Below are 19,145 nucleotides of genomic sequence, written 5' to 3'. Positions count from 1 at the left end.
GATGTGCTGACGCGGGTAAACGGAGGACAGAGCCGACACAGGGGAGGTCTTGTCGGCGAAACGCCAAAATGGCGGCCGAACCTGGTCGGGCTGAAAGTGACGCAAACCCCGGCACGAGACAATCGAAAAAGTAATGTAATTTAATAAATTAGCCAATAAATTAACACAATTTGTAAAAAAATCCCCACCACGACCATTCACACGTCAGAACCCGCTGTCATCTGCGATCAGTGCTTGATCACCAGCGCCGAGCAGGTTTCGCGGCCGGCCGGTCGCCTCGCGGGGCCGAGGCCGGTCAGGGGTCCCACCCGGCCGGCTTCCACCGGCCGCTTGTCGTGAACGCCCGGCTCGGCGTGGCACCACCGATCGGGAGAGAGCTCGACGGGGGGCCGGTGGCGGGCGGGAGGAGGGCGCCGACCGGCTGCAGGAGGTGAGCGGCGTCCGCTGGCGTGTGACCCGACTCAAACTCCTGAGGAGGGCGGCCAGACTCCAACTCCTCAGACAAGTGAGCCGGCTCAAACTCCTAAGGAAGGTGATCAGACTCAAACTCCTAAGGCGAGTGACCCGACTCAAACTACTCAGGTGAGTAGTTTGAGCCGTCAATGCTACTCAAGCTCCTCGGGCGGGTGACCCAAATCACCTCGCCGCCACCAGGGGCGCTGCGACTGCGATGTAACCACCGGCGTGACTTCGGGAACATACTGCCTTCCCAATTTGGCTTGAATGGACGTTTTCTGCCTTTCCTTCGGTCGCAAAATAAACGCTTTTCACATCCTCTCTGCCAAAAATGTCAGGCAGTGTCAAAGATCAGCACAAAGCACGACTTCCTCCCCCCCCCTACCCCATTCCTCATCTTTTCCCTTCCCCATTTCCATGATGTGGGGGGCCACAGGCATGGCAGCGACCATCCAACCCAGACTTTCGCCCGGTCACCGGCTTCCGTCGGCCCTCGCCTCTGGTCCCCGGGAGTTCAGACCCAATCCCCGCTCCCCGCTCCCCGCTCCCGTCTCCTGGCTCCCGGCTCACAGTGGCATTCTGTCCCTTGCGCGTCGCATGGTCCCATTCGCCCCCGTCTAGTGTCCCGTGGCCCGCGACCTGACGTGTGTCGCCTGCACCTCGGCGTGTTTTCCATTATTCAGCTGTCTGTCCCGTTCCCTGCGTCCAGAGCGTCCGTGCCCGACAGCTGATCGGTAGACAGCTGTCGCCTCTCCCTACCAACCAGAGAGGGCACAAGGCGACGGCAGCGCTCGCGGCGGTCGCCCCAGCCGAGCGCCGCCCCGATCGACACGCACCGCTGGACGATCAAATTTTATTGGCCAGCCGCGCCACTCCACACGTTCACAGCAATGGCGGCGGCGGCGGGCTGCGATCCACGCCTGGATTCGCGCAGCGCCCGCCGCCCGCCGAGCTCGGCCCGGCGGCTGCGACCCGGCACGGGACGGCGCGCCCGACCGCGAGCGGTCGGGCGGCGCGCGCCCCCTCTCTCTCTCTCTTGACTCTCCCTCTCTCCGGCCGGTGCGCGGTCGGCCGCCTACAGCGACTTCTCGATCTTGATCAGCTCAAGGATGCCGTCGTGCATTTCCTTGACGGCCTCGTACTCGGTCAGGCCCATGCGCCGCTTGTTGGAGATGTCGTACACGCCGCCCTCGGCCTCAGTGTGCTCGCCGCGCGTGCCGCGCACCTGCAGGTTGTACTTGGCCGCCACCTCCTCCAGCTTGGCCTTGTCGGCCGCCAGCTTCGGCACCTTGATGTGCACCGAGGCGCGGATGGTGGTGCCCAGGTTGGTCGGGCAGAAGGTCAGGAAGCCAAGGCGGTCGTGGTGCGAGAACGGCACGCGCTTCTCGATGTCGTTGGCGGCAGTGACGAGGCGGCGGTACACCTGGCCCAGGTCGCCGCCCTTCTGCATCGAGATGATGCGCAGGTGGTCCTCCTCGTTGCACCAGACCAGGAAGGTCTTGTTGTCGTTGTGGTAGATGCCGCGGCCGGTGGGCCAGAAACGGCAGGCGTTGGCCGCCTGCAGGAAGCGATCGCCCTCCTTGAAGAGGAAGTGGTCATCGATCAGCTTCTGCTGCACGTCCTTCGTCATGCCGGCCAGCGGGTAGTACTTGCCCTTGAGCTCGCCTTCCATGTTGTTGAGCGTGCCGGACACCTTGTCCTGCATCTCCTTGTACTGGGCCTCGGTCAGGCACGGGTTGAAGGGGTACCCCTGCATGGAGCGGCCGCAGCGCACGCGGGTCGAGATGACGTACTCGCCCTCCGGGTCCACGTTGCCAACCTTGTTGACGTCGCCAAAGTCCTGCAACAGCGGCGGCCACGTCAGCCGGCGGGCCGTCACGCGAGGAGGAGCGCGGCGTCGGATGGGGTGGGGGTGGGGGTGGGTTGGGGGGGGGGGACGCTAGGTCCGTCGGGACGAGCAGCACGTGGCCGGGCGCGCCCGCGCCAGCCGGGCTCCCACACAAATGTCTTCACGGCGCCACGTGCGCACCAGTCACCAAGGAGAGCACGCGCAACAGCTGGGAGGCAAACCAACTACAACCATCACACCCGTTCAACGCACATGCCACAACACAACCAACTCGTCCTAGCCTTACACCGGCTGAACGCACGTCCTAATAGGGTGAAGTCCCTGACAAGCAATGACCTGCCGCATGCCACAGTCGTGCAGGCCCAGCGTCCACCGACGCGGCTGCGGCTGACACTCGGGCTGGAGAAACTCCAACAGCCGCGCCTTCGCCTCCGCGGACCGACCGACCGACCGACCGACCGACCGACCGACCGACCCCGGCAGAAGCCTCCACCGCCAGGTCACCGCGTCAGCTGACCTTGGCCGGGTGCTTGTCGGTCTTCTTGAAGCCGCCGTGGTAGTCCTCGATGATGGGGTCGAAGAGGTCGGCGAACACGGTGTACGCCTCGGCGTCCGGCGCGTACACGCCGACGCCCGAGTCCAGGTTCTCCACGCCTGCCGGGACAGACGAGGACACGGCGTCAGACGGCGTATCATGAGGCTGGTGAGCCGCACCGGCTCAGCAAGGCTCTTCGTGCCAGTGGTTACCGCGCAGTTGAGAGTATGTCTGCGCGGATCTTAGCGCACACTTCTTGTGGAATAAAGCAATAAGGAACATTAATTGAAATACTTCATGGCCCCATGCACATCGAAGAGGTCAGCTACTTTAACTACACGAGGTTTGGAAAAAAAACACCTTCAAAAATGACTATCGAAAGCAGTGTACTTATGCATCGTTTCATTCGTTTTCATTCGGTCATACGCGAATTAATTTACCAGTCCATAATTCGCACTGCTTCTTTAAGGCCAACTACATTATATAACTAATTCAAAGGAGGGCTCTCTCACTGTGTGCCCACTTCACGTACGAACGTTAAGTGTCCCAATCGCAAAACAAACGGCCGCATCCCGCGCCCACCGGAGTCGCGCCGGCCACGCCCCGGTTCGCGATACGACCACGTCAAGTGGCGACGCCAATCGCCCCGGCCGCGGTGGGGCGGCCCGTTTTTGCGCTCTGTCTGGCCTGAGCGAGGACCCGGCGCCCCCGCCGGCGCCGGGCGGCCACCCTCCGCAATCACGCGCTCCATCTGGTAGCGCTGGGTACGGTCAGGCGGCGAGACACGCGGCGGATCTGGCAGCCCGGGCACGCGGCGGATCTGGCAGCCCGGACGGCAGCGGTCGCCGTCACGGGACACCGGAGTCACGAGACGGGCGGCGGTCGGCCGGCCGCCACGCCCGTCCCCGGTGCCGGTGCGGACGCCCCGCGGTCAACGCGCCCGACTCGAGCCCGGCACAGCGGGCCACCGCCACCCACCGCGCTCCAAACGCACTGCGAGAAGCGCGGATGTAGGGGAAATAATGAAAAATGCGTGCTTTTCAGTGATTTAAACAAAATCATTGAGGCAGTGCACTGGGATATATCGATTTCAGTTGAACTAGCCTGGACTGCAAAAACTTCACCTGTTACATTGTCTTCAGCCACAGGAAGGCATCGCACTGCGATGAATGCGGAAGGGCACGGCCACCTCAAATCCGACACAATTTTCCACCCGATGCTACTTCTGGTCAATGCTACGGCCGTTGTTCAAAACCGGCTGCTGCAAATCAGTGCTGACTACTTCCGCTGTTGTTCAACATCAGCGGCGGCCTTGGCTGCTGTTCAATACTGGCTGCCGTTCTTCCACACTGGCTGTTATTGTTCAGAGCTGGCTGCTGTTGTTCGATACCGGTGGGCCATCGGCGGCCATCGACCGGTGTCTACTGAACAATCGTATCGCACCATCGGCGGCCATGCCCAGCGTACCACCGGCCGGCGTCCGGTGCGCGTGCCGAGCAGGCGGCGGTGGCGAGTCGGCCGCCGCCGCCGCCGCCGCGCCAGGGCCGCCTCGCCGTTAAACGGACGACGGCGCGCCCACTTCTCCTCGAGGGGAGAACGGAATTCGCTTGCGGCTCGGTTAGATCGTGGCTTCGGGCTTTGCAGCTGACGGCGGTGTTGGAGTCTGCAGCTGGATGTGGTCGGCGGACAGTCGGAAAACCGGCCGGAGCTGGCGATGTTGCTCACGGGAGTTTTGAAAAACGTTACGGGTCTCGGTCTGGTCTCCGACAGCTACGCCGCCGGCCGTAGCTGTCGGACTTATGACGGTTTTAAGTCGACTTATGACGGTTTTAAGGCAATGTCATATAACTGATCTAGAGCAGCCGCTAAGACTGTCTGCTGTCTGACTGTCTGCTGTCTCCCCGATAATCTGCGTTTCCACGTGGGCCCGCTCGCCATTTCCCACTGATCATAGCCAGCGCGTCGAGTCGGCAGCGCCGCTCGGTCGTGTCCTGCCGCGGCAGCTCGAGCGCTGCCACACGGATGGACCCAGAGCACCGCGCCGCTCGCAGACCGCGGCCGGCCGGGCCGCCGGCACGCACCCGAGCTGCCCTGATCGATACCGGCCCGGCCCAAGCCAAGGTCACCGGCCGCAACCTCTGCTCGGCCGGCCGACGCTCCGGCGGCGGCGGCGGCGGCGGCCTTGCGCGCCAGACAGCGCCGTCTGCGTCCGGCGCTCGGCGAACGGGTCACGCCCCGCACGTCGGCCACGGGCATCCCGTCCTCGAGAGGCCTCGGAGCGGCGCTGATGGATCGCCGTCGCCCGCAGCGCCAAAGCAAAGCGCCGATTGGAAGCGCGCGGCAGCCCCAGCAGGCGTCAGCGGACCGACGCCGGCGCCGGGGCGCCGCTGTTGCCACGCGGCTTCCTTCCCCCCGCGCGTCAGCCGCTCCCCTGATTTGAAAGTCGATGGCGGAGCGCACGGTTCCACAAAAACGCCGCCGACGGGGGAGCGCCGGGGGCCGGCCAGCGGCGCCGCCAGAAATCCGGCCCGGAGGGTTACGCCTCCGCGGCGGGCAGGCGGCGGAGCGTTGGACAGATCTCCCGCTGGGAGACGGCCCGGACCGCGCTTGATGCGGTCCGCGGCGAGGCGGCGCGAGCGGCCGTCATCGCTGGCGAGGAAGAGGGGTGGCGGCGGGGAACCCAGACAGACGACGCCACGCAGCAAATGCGGAACTGTTTTTGTTCACAAATGAGGAGCCAGACGGCGGGAGGGGGGGGGGGGGGTGACGTGGGAACGCGAAACGTCGACATGGCGCAGTCGGAGGCAAGTGCGCTCATGGAAGCGCCTCTTTAGCTTTGTGACGCGTCTGAACGCGTTCGCAAAAACCCTAGTTTTTCAGCTGGGATGCATGTCGGCCACCATGTGCTGTCACGTCGCAGACATGATAATGCTAAGCTCATAACCACCGAAAATTGGGACCTCACATCCCAAAGGATTTCATATCCTACGCGCGCGTATGTGTTCATATCCATATCCCATATCCATGTCCACGCCCATATCCCACGTGTCCCCAAAACCCTCAGGGTCTTTTACCAATGCGCCGTGTGACTGTTTCCCTTTTCTAATGACAAGACCGGCAGCCAAATTCGCCTTCGCAAACGCATGCCTGCGCAGTACACTTGCCAAAACAGTCACAACATGACGCCGAAGAAGCCACAGCAGAGGCGCGACATACCAATACGCCGCGATTAGTCGTCGCTAACTGCGGCACCCCGTCAAACGCGCAGGTAACGCGCCAGCCATCCCAGCCATCTCGGCCAATGCCACGACTGCCCGGGCAGCAGCGTGGCGTGCGGGCCGCGCACACCTCGCCCCGCTCGGTTTATTTGCCCGCTCTCGGACCGCCAGCAAGCAGCGGGGCCGGTGACGCGGGCAAACTGCCGCCCGCACACGCGCCGGCGTTCCCCGCATCCGGCCTCTCAGTCCGCCCTACGCAGCGTCCCCGCGTGCGTACCTCAGGTGGCGTGTCGATGCCGACGTTGGCCAAGTCCGGCCCGAGGGCCTCGACCGCCTCCGAAATGGCCGGCAGGTGCGTTCGTCGTGCGACTGGACACGCGCGCTTCCATTCCAATTTCCGCCACTGGGGAGGCTCGTGTGGGTCCTGCCGCCACACCCCGTAATCGGGTCCTCATGACCGACGTCACAGCTCACGGCAGCCCGGCTCTCTCCAGGCCAACAGCGAAGTCCTCCAGGCGAGGGACCGTCAGGGACGGTCAGGGACAGCCAGGGACGGTCAGGGACAGCCAGGGACGGTCAGGGACGGTCAGGGACGGTCAGGGACGGCCGGGGTCGGTTGGGTCGATCACTTCTGGCCAGCAACGGCGCCCGCAGACGACGGCGGCGGCGGCGGCCCGGTGTCCAGGTCCCGTTCCCGCCGCTGTCACCCCGCGCCGCGGCGGCCGGCTGCGGACCTCCGGCGGCGTGGGAGCGGGCGGGCCGGCCAGCGGCGGCAGTGGCCGCGACACGGCTCCGCGCCTGTCGCCAGGCGGCGCCGCGCTGTGTGCCGGCCTGGGCCAGTGCAGGGGGCGTGTCCCGCCAGGGAGCGGCCGAGCGGGCGCGCACGCCGCCCGCCGTCACCGACCGCCGGGGGGCGGGTGTGCGGCGCGGGGGCCGGCCGGCGCGCCAGACAGGCCGGCCGCCGGCGGCGGCGGCGGCGGCGGCAGCTGCCCGCCCGGACGCGAGTTTGTTCACCCCTGCGCCGGCCCCCGTCCCCTCCCCGCCGCCGGCCGGTCCGGCGGCCGGTGAGTCATGCTCTCCGCCGCCGGGCCGGCCGGCGCACCACGTGGTCAGCGGACCGCTCCACGCCGGGGCTCGGCCGGCGCGTCTCTCACCCGCCGGCCGGCTGCCGGGTGCCAGCTGGCCAGACCGCTCCAGTTGCGCCGCGCGGAGCACCGCGGCCGAGCGGGGGCGCCTCTGATAACCGCCCTCTGACCGCTGAGATGACGTGAAATAGGTTCGTTCGCTAAAATTTGGACCACTTTCTCTCATGGCAAGACTTTGGGAAATGTTTCAAGGTTCTGAGACGATAGGAGACTTGGTCTTAAAAGGTCGGATTGGTTGACATGCATTGGTTTTGCTTTTGAGCCGGCCAAGAAAATCTGCCTCGCATGCAGCACGTACATATTTTAATTAAATTAACGCCTTTGGTGTCTGTTAGAGGCCACTACCTGCAAGGTCGCAACAGTGGGATCCATCTAGCCGTCGAGGTCCAGACGGCACATCACTGTCTCAAGTTAGGATGCGTGGCTAGTCTTCCTCAATCGGAGTTCCAGAGCGTTGCATTTTGCTCATTTCAAGCTTGGGTCCCGACAGCACAGAGCACCTTCTCACGTTGAACGACCCTGTAGTCTGGTGTCGGCGGATCCCCGCAAGATGTCGGCCCCCGGCCCCCCGACCGTCACGCAGTCTGCGAGCCCCTCGCGTGCCCGGTGTCTGGCGGCGGTCATCCATCATGGCAGGACACAGAGAAGTCATCACTCAAACGCACCCGGGCGGAACAACGGCAAGGGTCGGCTGCCCAGGGGCGGGGCGGAGGAGGGCTCGCCGGCCCGGGAACGTAATCCAAAGCTGGCTGGTGAAGCGGCCGGACGATCACCCCTTCACTGGCAAACTGCTGCAATTGTACCGGTCTTGGCGACAGGGGGTGGCCACCGCCACCCCTGGCATAGAGCATCCTCCACCCCTGAACACGCGACGGCGACGATGATTTGAACCCCAGGGCGCGCCGACTGCCCTTACCGCCTGCGGTACGCTTACGCCCTCACCCATGACCAGGGACGCCGCGCACCGTCCCGTCCCGTGACGTCACGCCCCACCGAGGGCGCCGACACGGCTCTGCGCGGCCCGGTGACGCGCCCAAGTGAGCCCCTGCGCGCCTGCCGACCCCAGCGCCACGCCACGGCGTCACGATCGGCCGACAGGACCGCACTCGGGTCTGGGGCCCGCCTGCGCCGCCGGGTGGCAGCCCCCGCCAGGGCGTCGTACGGTACCCTGCCTGTGCGGTACCGGCAGGTGCTAGGTGACGCGTCACTAGAGGGCGTGACGCTGAACAGACCGGCGTCGGCTGACGCAACGCAGGAAATGATGACATGGCTGCCATGAGGACTGGCCTGGCCCAACGAATACCACCGGTGCCTCGTGCCAGATTGTGCAGCATACGGGTTACATAAATCCGTTGCAAAATCCGGATACGCATATGGAAGTGTGTGTGCGGGGGGGGGGGGGCGCACAGCAGCAACTGCTCCCTTCGGATATGTCCGGCCTTGAGTGACGAAAATGGAAAATCACGAAACAATGGAAAATTTCCTTGGAAAAAAATCCTTGGAAAATCACGAACCAAAAACGTCAAACAGCGCCCAATTTTACTCCGTTGACTACAGTGCGGCACAGGGGGCGTCCGGGGAGAAGACAAGGAATACGTTATGAGGGTTCAAATGGCGCCTGGTATCTACATCCCCCTCCCCCACATGGGTCCCGGCAGGGACTCCCTCCGCCAGACAACACGCGGGAACCTGGGAAGGCCCACTCACGGCCAGCGAGGTGCGGGTCTGACTGGATGTGGGCCAACGCGGGCGGTCAGATACCTTACGAGTTCTGTGCCTGCGCGTGGTTCTGTGCAGGAGTTCTGTGCCTGCGCGTGGGCCTGTGCACGAGTTCTGTGCCTGCGCGTGGTTCTGTGCAGGAGTTCTGTGCCTGCGCGTGGGCCTGTGCACGAGTTCTGTGCCTGCGCGTGGGTCTGTGCAGGACTCCCGCCGGAACCGCATTGCATTCTGAAGTCCACCGCACTGCCATTGAGTCTGGGTGAAGTAGATCCCTTTGGGTATGTGTTAAGGCGACACAGCAAAGCGAGGTGAGTGATTCGAATGCAGACGTCAGGAGCAACGTAACTGAGAAGGCTTTTAGCAGCAGGCTATTTGTGCACGAAGTCAAACACAGCCACACAGGAAAGCCTTAACCAAATATTGTCTTGTATAACCTCCTGCACACCCCCGTCCAAAGGGCACCCCTGTCTATTATATCTGTCTATTTGCTTGTATCTAATACAACCGCAATGGACCCCACAGCAACTGATCGGGACATGTGTCCATGCTTCCTCGAGTCGGAGCCCGGGCCGGCCCAACGCTGCTCTGTTCTGCAGGTCAGAGACAGGCTCGGAACCCTCGAGTCAGAACCCCGGCCGGCTCAACGCTGCTCTGTTCTGCAGGTCGGTGACGGGCTAGGAACCCTCGAGTCAGAACCCGGGCCGGCTCGACGCTGCTCTGTTCTGCAGGTCGGTGACGGGCTAGGAACCCTCGAGTCGGAACCCGGGCCGGCTCGACGCTGCTCTGTTCTGCAGGTCGGTGACGGGCTAGGAACCCTCGAGTCAGAACCCGGGCCGGCCCAACGCTGCTCTGTTTTGCAGGTCAGAGACGGCCTCGGGACCCACACCGGCACAGCCGGTCAGCGGCGGAATCGGTTCCACTGAACCGGAATCAGTCACAGGAACGCCAGCAAACGTGAACTGCCGTGACGAGATTAGCTCTCCGCAGCCCCTTCCCAGAACCAGGCCGGAAAAATGCCATCCGCTTGAGTTGAAGGCCGTGCGAGGCGGGCCTGATTCACGCTGAAAGGGACGCCAGCGGAGCGAGCCGGCGGCCCGGCCCGGTCCCCCCAAGCCGGCCCCCGACCACCACTCACCCGACTGGATGACGTCCAGAAGAGTCGAGCCGAACGACGTCTTCTTGTTCTTCAGGCTGTCGAAGACCTCCTTGGTGAGGTACTTCTTCACCAGCGACTTGCAGTCGGTGGCGTCCTGCAGCTTCTTGAAGCCGGCTTCCAGCTTCCGCATGGTGGCGTCATCAACCATGGTGATGCTGCCCTCGGCTGGTGCACTGAGGCTGGCGGAGGAGGTGCGGCATGAGGCGACGGCCGAGCACGCGGCGCACGCACACCAGCAACGGGGGGAGGGGAAGGGGAGTTCTACACCACACACCGCACGGCCAGTGCTCGCGCCGTGACCGCGGCAGCATACACGACCGCAGGTTACGACGTCCGCTCCACGGTAATCGCCGCGGGGCCGGACTGGGCGCCGGAATCTCCGAACAACGCCCTCACAGCGAGAAGCGGCCCGGGGACGGCGGACGGCAGAGGCCGGCCGCCCTCCGGCACGCGACACCGCAGCAAGGCGGCGCCGTCCCACGCGCGCGGCGCACCTCAGCGCGAGCCGCACCCCTCAGTGGCGGACCCCTCCACCCACCGCGCTACCCACCTCAGCGCGAGCCCCACCCCTCAGCGGCGGACCCCTCCAACCACCGCGCTACCCACCTCAGCGCGAAACCCACCCCTCAGTGGCGGACCCCTCCACCCGCCGCGCTACCCACCGGAGTTCGGTTCGGGAACTGGGGGGAGCCGTGGGAGGGGCCGGCGGACGCCGAGAAGCGGCGACGTGACGTCACTGGCGAGCAGCTTCGCTGTCTGGACGCCAGGCGACGCCAGCCGTGTCGAGCATCGATTGGCTGAGGCCGGGGGCGCGGGCGCCGGCAGGCGGGACCGCCAGCCCGCGGCCACGCGATCGCAGAGGGGTGGACGTTCTCCCCCGGATCGCGCATCGCCACGGCGAATACAGATCACCAGGGAGATTGTTCCCTAGCGACCATAGCATAGAGCATTGGCAGCAAAAACAAACCGATGCATGGAGATGAATGCGGGAAGAACCGGGCTACGTTAAAAACTTTGCAAGAAACTGACCAGGGAGCGGTCCCGCTTCGTGGAGTAAAGAAATGTGAACATCTTCAGACGCGTCCTCACGCTTACGCTGATGGAAGTCGAACTGGGGAGGGGGCTTCTTTGACTTTCGCTTGGAACTGGCAGAACTGACGTTCTTAGGAGAGGGTGCGTACGTTTTCACTTACGCAATTTACGCCCCCCAACGCCCCCTTACGCAATTTATGGAACGTACGTGGCCCAAGGTTAAGTAAAATATTCGGATATTCGTGTAAACAAAAGATCAAAAAGCATGCCCTGTTGTTTGACGACACGCCAAACAATAGACGTGCCTGCGGCACGCTCAACTCGGTTTTCAACGAATATTTTTTGAGTTGTGCTCCGCTTCCCCGTCAGGTCACAGTGAGGCCATGCGTACGCCCCTGGGTCTTCTGGTTCCCTAGCGAGACGCCACGTTTGAAAGTGCGTCTTAGTGTTTGAGCGATTGCAGTGACGCTAATGTTTGCTCTTGCGGGAAGCGGATAATAAACACACCTCGTGACATCTGTGACCGACCTTGCCAGGGAACACCGGGATCGTCCATGCGTTAAGCCGATAATTTTTGGTCATTTCTCAACTTAGCCTGCTCCTGGTTATGCACCAGTTACGCTGGGCACGGGTTATGTGAACACCGGTTACGCAGGGCACCGGTTACGCCAGGCGCCGGTTACGCCGGGCACGGGTTATGTGAACACCGGTTACGCTGGGCACCGGTTACGCCGGGCACCGGTTACGCTGGGCGCCGGTTACGCCGGGCACCGGTCACGCTGGGCGCCGGTTACGCCGGGCACCGGTCACGCTGGGCGCCGGTTACGCCGGACACCGGTTACGTGGGTCCCGCCCCCTAGCGGCGGACCCGTCCATGCCCTGCGCTACCCACCGGAGTTCCGTTGGGAAATTGGGGGAGCCGTGGGAGGAGCGCTCTCCTCCCCAAATCCCAAAGGCAAAGTCCGCACGGTCCTCAATTGAGATACACGTACAAAACAAAACTGGGCGGATTATTTATGACAGGAAGCTCACGACACTCAGCTTGATGGTTTTAAACTGCACGTTGAGCATTTCGGCCTGATTTGCAAACACGCCCGAGCGTGAGGTTACGCCGCCCAACGCATTCCATTACCCTTTGTTGCGCTCCGGTCACGCTCCATCAAAACTCTTCCTCGAGGGGGTGGGGGGTGGGCAACATTCTCCACGCGTAACATAATTTGCAAACGGTGCGCCGAATCCAAGGCGGAGACGGTAAGCATGGAAAAGCTATGCCCTTCCCCCTCGCCGCACGCTGATTCGCTGCTCTCCAGGATTTTTGGAGGGTGTGTAAGTTCGCTGAGCAGCTAGCCTTCGTCTTGGAGAGTGTAGGAGCTCGATGCGTAGCCGCTGCTTCATACTGAAGGGTGTGTGGGCCCGATCCGTGACGGGCTTCTGCCTTGGAGGGTGAATACGCGCTGTTTTTAAACTAGCATTGAGACATGCACGCAGAACGCGTTGAAGCAGGGAACAGGCGGCCGATAACAGCACTGCCGAGGACGGGGGGGGGGGGGGGGGGGGGCACACGAGGAGTGCTGGGCACAGCGGGGCATTCAAAAGGTACACTAGGCTACGTGATCCCTCATCGAACTTTCAGTAAAAAATGGAGGTACATGCATAGAAATAAGTCCATTAAAACATGCAATACTGGTGTACGCCATGCAAAACAAAAATGCACGCGCATGCGACGCCACAGAATGTTTTTTTCAGTGAAAACCCTGAGCTGTATATTACCCACTGTAAGATCTTGCATACGCCCCAGAAATGCCAAGAGATCTAGGCTTTCAAAGGGGATTGACACCTCACGAAACATCTCAGTACGGAAATACGAGCAGCTAGTGTTATAAGTAATCGGACAGATTTCAAAGCTCTGGTAAATATGCCTGAACCTTACCTAAAGTCTCCCTGGAAAGGCATAATTACTGCAGGAACCGAAAAGACGAGGAATCGGACGGTGGCGAACTACTCGATTATGCTTGGAAGGTTGTTACACCGACTTCTTAACAGGCTTTAACAAGCAACAGCTAAATGGGTACGCAGAACAAGCAATTATCGACAAATAAATAGCAGACGTTTACTTCTGGTACCCCAATGACAGACAGATGGCGAGCGGCCAATGCCTCCTCAAACACCCAGCGCCGAGTTTTCTTCAACGGACAGGAGGCAGACGCTATTTGGAAGCATACGGAAGCAGAAATAAATGCTTCCACATTAGGCAAATGGAAAACGAATAAAACTTTGCTCTCACAACATCCCTTTACGCAGTCAATGTCTGGTGCGGTGGAACTGAAGTGTACACCCAGCACAAAATGTTGCTCGGCAAGTATCAGCACATATCGACGAACACGGAATTTGGGCCCAGCTTCATAGAAGGAAAATACGAATCTAAGCACCTTTCATTTGCGGCGCATGGTCTCATAGACCGAAAATAACCAACGTCCATCCAACGTCATCGTTCGACCAACGCGTCCTACTTATAAACGAGTTATAGTTAGAAGATCAAGTCAAATCTGCGTTCTTTTTAGCCCCTTTGGTTGGTGGCGATGCGGTTTTTACCATCTTTGTTCATACACCACCGTAAGATTTATGTGAAAAGTTGCCTGGAATAGGAGAAGGGACACGAGCGGACTCTTCACCAGCCTTACCGGTGTTCCTCTGTATGCTTGCCTACATGACACAATAAAGAAATGCTTACGTTCCAATTTCCGTTAAAAAACCAAGGGCAGATAAATGCATGTTTTCTTGAAGAAACGAACATCACCCGGAAATATCTGCTAGCGTTGTTCTTAACGTCTTGGGCGTGAAAAACGGACATATCTAAACGAACATGGCGGAACTCACTTTTGGAACAGAGCCAAAAAAGCAGAACAATCAGCTACCTATGCACAGGTGTTGAGCCCCTTGTTCATCCCATCCCTGTTACCTGAAGTATCCTGATCAGCGGTGGAAGGTGCAACATTGTTTTTTTGCGGGGGGGGGGGGGGGTAATTCAGCTCCATCATCAGTTGGCACTTCAAATCGTAGGTACCTTCGCCGTCCATAGTGCCATGCGTATAACAAAATGATGGCGCATCCCAAAACGTCCAAAATTAGATGTGCCGCACGCCATACCAGGAAACTAGATGCATGCGGAACTTTCAAACGCCAACACCATTCTTTTCGGATCTGTTTTAAAGCCAATAGAAGCAGCAATTTGTACTATTTGCCGCGAAGTGTGATCGGCTTTTAATGCCACAGGCTTCGCGATGACGACACACCGGACGTTACACGTGCACCGCTGTCTCAAAGGATTTTTATTAAACCTTTAAAGTGAGTGTTCCACATATGTCGGGTGTTTGGACCGAAATAGCCATGTCAAAGACCTTTCGATGAAGCTCACGGCCATGCCTTTTTTAAGACCTAAAACCCCCAGGTTACTGAGCTTAAAGGCCGCACACATGTAGGAGAATACTTGCGTGAGAGTATTTCAAGGTCACCTTGGCGTTCATGACATCATAAAAAGTCATTCAAATTCCGACATTTCATGAGCCATGCGGCGATCACAGGCAAAAAATATGATGGTCGAGTTGTCCGTCTCTGGCAATGGTATGCATGGTTTCCAGATATATCGGCCGTCGACTGGCTACCAATCAATGTTGTGCAAGATACGATGGCGTAATCGAACACTGACGTATCGAAAAGCATATTTACTAAACAAAGAAAAGGCGTTGTAAAGAACAGTCTTTTACACTTAAAAGCAAACCAACAGTTGTAAATAAAGTCATTTCATCATATCTGATGCTTACTTCAATATCTTTAAAGGTGAAACGTTCTCTTCAATGCGCACTGTCAAATCTAACGAGGTGAAGGGTTCATCGCCTAAGGGCAGATCCAGGAGTCCAGGGGTCTAGGGGTCAGCCGGTCCATAACCTCCAAGATGACGAAAGTCGGGCAGAAAAATTGCATATCTTTTGACTTAGGAAAATATGAGTAACTTTTCCTCATGAAAGTTTGTTTCAAAATACCCCGGGAGAAAAAAGGAAGTAAAACCTAATGAGTTTCTCGAAATCAGGACACCGTTGTGGCTTTACCTCCAACTCCGCCAAGCCGGTATGCCCCCCCCCCCCCCCCCACCACCCCCCACAGCCAGTTTGCATTCTGGAACCACCCTTGCCATTCCCTCAAGTGCGGCGAATGTTTCTTAACTATCCTCGTCCTAGGTTAACGCAAAATATTAATGCTGTCTTCTCAAAAGACTGGATGCTGAACCCGCCCTGGATAACAAATATTCTGCATTTAGGTACAGTCGATGTGCCCATTTTAGATGCCAAAAAAAACACTCAAAAATAGTCCCGAAACTCCAAGCCCACCAATAACGATGTCTTTACCAGCGGAAATATATTCCATGATAACTGCGTTTGCAATTTGATTGCAAGTGCCACTGAATGTAGTGAATTAACCACAATTATCGTTTCTAAATGAAAACGATTACATGAACAAATATCTTAGCGCCAAGACAGCCGTAAATAACACAGGTGGCCAAAATATTTATATAATGGCGTAAGTGTCACGTAACTGAATACTGTGCAATGAGTACGGCGTAAAGCATGCGACGAGCCATAGTGTTTCCTGAGGTACACAACAGAGTATCTGATAAAAACAGATATAGCGCCCAAGCGAAGAAGAGCTAATAATAATGCACAAGCATCTGATTCTGAATCGTACCAGCAGTCAAACACACGCTTTTAGGTACAACTATCATTGTGACTACCTGTCCATTTGGTGTTGATTGCTTTCGTTGAAACATTATGACAAAATCAAGACTTCTGCGATGTCTAGCGCTTATGGAGCGTGGTGATCGCTCAATGGCATAGTGCCCCCTTAATAAGTTTTGCAACTCATGAATAAATACAATGCGCTATCAGGACCGTACAAGAAAAGCGCTGCTATTCGCCATCTTTGGGAGCGATGGTTCGGACCAGCATTTCTGCGATCAATTTTTTCAGATCACGTCAGGGACAATTACGGTATGATTGTACCTAAAGTCTATGGCAGCGATCACATTTTTTTTGAAAAGCTCTTATGTTTTCAACTCTGGTGCGCGGGATGGTGCTTTCATTTTCCTGTTGGGGTAAGCATGCTCTGATTAGAAATAAATGCGCCCCTGCGTAAATGCTTCATGCTGTAAGGCGTGGGTTGAAAGTTGATCAAATAAAAATGTGAAAACTAAAGAAAGCTCGCTCTTGCTTGCTACGTTTTGCCCACCGCAATGCTTTTTCTTTGTTCTATGCGGCGATGTTGCATGTCCTTAAAGTTAATGTAAATTAATGTGCGAGAATGCCAACATTTCTGACTCACTTTGGAAAAGCAGGCCTCGGGTTTACTGAGAGCCGCGTCATCACCCCGCCGAAATCACGCCGAGAGTAGATTTGGCTACGCTAACACTGAGTGTGTTGAAAAGGAATTCTTCTCTTTAAACATTGTAATTTCATAGTGATATTTTGCGACATTTTAGCTTAGAACTAGGAAAGCGAGGCCCTTTATGCTCTTTCATGCCGTGAGCTGTCATTTTACTTCAAACAGCGGCTTGTTCTTAAACGATAACGCCAGTTGTGAACACGCGGCTGCTTAGTACCAACGCAGTACAGCATCTTTACGCCGTGCGCAATACTCGGCTTTCTCACGCCAGATGAAAGAAATGTGGGCAAATGAAATTAAGACGCTTTTTATTTTCCCGTTTGCTTTCAAAACATTACGAATCGGGCATAACCGCAGCTGGGACACAACAGACCTTAGACGAAGCCACTTGACGTTATCGAGACTGAAAACGATCACAATCCACTGTTACATGTAACTGCAGGTTTTCCATCTTCAGTGACGTTTTTGCTATGTTCTTTCCCCGAAGGATGTCTCCATTTAACATGTCGATAATTTTACTTTCATGTGTCGCGTGTGATGCATTTAAGCATCCGCCGTGGGTGCATCGGCACTTTCTTCCACCGGAGCAGATTCGTCCGGCGATGCGGCTTCTTCAGCATCTGTCGGTGTTTCAGTTTGTCCCCCTGCAGCACAGACCTCCGTTGGACACTCTTCTTCCTGTGGAGGCTCGGGCTCAACGTTTTCTTGACTTGCTGACGGCGACGACTTCTTTTTGCCTCCTCCAAAGCACGCAAATATACCAAAACGTCTCTTTTTACCACCCATGATTATAGCGGTATAAAAGTGGCAGTAAAAAGTTTTATTTCATTATGGTATATCTAATACAGACGCATCAGTTAGCACAAAGAGCAACAATCCAAAATAGCACATTATTTTTTTCGGAGCACGCAAAATATTGCACGAGCCTTTTTGATCGGGAGGTACCTACAGGTTAAATTCGAGATCAATTGAGTTAAAAATAATTCATAACAGGTTTTTTTGTCGGTAAGCGAGCGGGATGCAGCTGAACGGAATGTGTCACGGAAGGCAGCATGAAGTCATAGATGAAAATTTCCATCTATTTTTGGAGGGGTCCGGCAGATGATTGTTTCAATCTTAATATTAGTTGTGGCGTAAAAATAATTCACAAAAGACTCCAATACATCCTACCCAAGAATGTTGTAACATCCATCCCACCCAAGAATGTTGTAACATCAAGATTATTGGGGTCCAGCCTGCTCTGATGCTGTTTGACATCGTCAAAGCACAAAAAAGCACGTTCCAAACATTTATTGGGGTCAGATTCCGCGACCCCAGTGGTGGTTGCGCCTGTGGTAGTCGTAGGCGAAACTTTCCATGCATTTGAGGGGGGGGGGGGTCCGGCACCCAATATTCCAACCAACAATATGAAAGTCATGCCATGTTTGCAACGACTTTCCATCATTCCTAATTGTACGTGTGTGGATACATGTCGATGAAAGTTGGAAAGGAAGCAAGCGAATTTATGCACCCAGTAGATTTCCTACGAAACGAATTTCTCCCCAGCGGACTATCGGGCCCCGTTTCAATGTATGAACCTCAATTATGCGGTTATGTGATGAATGTAGGTATGAAATAACGCGACTCGCAAATATTTTGGTACGCTCGCCTAGCCCGATGTTCGTTGTTTAAATGCACATTCACACCGCAACCACTTCGTGACGTCACTTCCATATGGCCTCCAGCTGTTAGGATGCCGCTTTTACACTCAGTCCACATAGCCTTGGTCGGTGAGATGGGGCACTTGATACATCCATTCCATTTACTCAGAACAGAATAATGTGCGTTCAACAATTATGAATTAAAATCCTGTCGGTATCTTTATTCTTAAGATGCTTATTTTTGGGACAGGAACACCTTTATCGCCCTTGGTTTCTCCTTTTAAATTTAAACAATGTAAATTTCATTACAGCTTTCTGTAAGTATTTCTTACTGCTATTATATAGCTATTTTAGCATAGCTTTCTGTATGCACTCTGAACGCACCACCCATGTCGAGCCGTTTAGTTCAAGGGAGAATTTTGCCTCTGCCCCTTAGCGAGTTGACAGGAATGTAGAGGGTTTGCATGTAGCAGAGCGTTGCGGCGCGGTAGCCCTGAGACTGGGTTTACAAGCAAGAAAACACACATAATTTCTGGATTTGTTGTGGCACTTGTTGAATTGGCTACTTTCAATTTTTTGCTGTATCGTACCCATTACGTATACTTGGAGACATCCACATCCCTTGTCAGCTGTCAACGTTATCCCTCCCCGCTAATACGAACGGAGAGCCTCGAAAAGTACCGGCCTCTATACATGGTGTCGCCAAAGCTTGGTTTCCACATCTGACCACCAGGTGTCTCATCGCCGCCCCGTGCTGCGCGCAGGCTTTCACCGCCGCCACTTCGTGCACGCGTTTGCAGGCGAGCGGCAGATGCTAGCAAACACGTTCGTGCCGTGCATTTGATTGCCAGTGATCGTGTGCGAGAATGAATAAAATAAGCCTGTTTTGGGGCAGACGGCGGATGGTGATGCGAAGATGGCGCTGGCGCGCAGAACCACGGCAATCAAATGTAACGACTTCG

At 57.1% G+C, this 19,145-nt stretch overlaps 1 protein-coding gene across 1 annotated transcript; it reads right to left on the bottom strand.

The window, feature by feature from the left end:
- Positions 1-1,295: 1,295 nt before the first annotated feature.
- Positions 1,296-10,257, bottom strand: LOC119094885 (arginine kinase; the record flags this gene model as incomplete). Its single annotated transcript, XM_037217792.1, is given in 3 exon segments — positions 1,296-2,296; positions 2,823-2,959; positions 10,058-10,257. Coding segments are annotated over 3 exon segments (1,102 nt in total), but the record flags the coding sequence as incomplete, so codon positions are not given.
- Positions 10,258-19,145: the final 8,888 nt, after the last annotated feature.

This window comes from Pollicipes pollicipes, unplaced genomic scaffold (genome assembly GCF_011947565.3).
Source record: "Pollicipes pollicipes isolate AB1234 unplaced genomic scaffold, Ppol_2.1 Scaffold_4219;HRSCAF=4965_pilon_pilon_pilon, whole genome shotgun sequence".
NCBI classification, from domain to species: Eukaryota; Metazoa; Arthropoda; class Thecostraca; order Pollicipedomorpha; family Pollicipedidae; genus Pollicipes; species Pollicipes pollicipes.
Note: the sequence above shows the minus strand (reverse complement) of the source record. Positions and strands in the feature narration are given on the sequence as shown.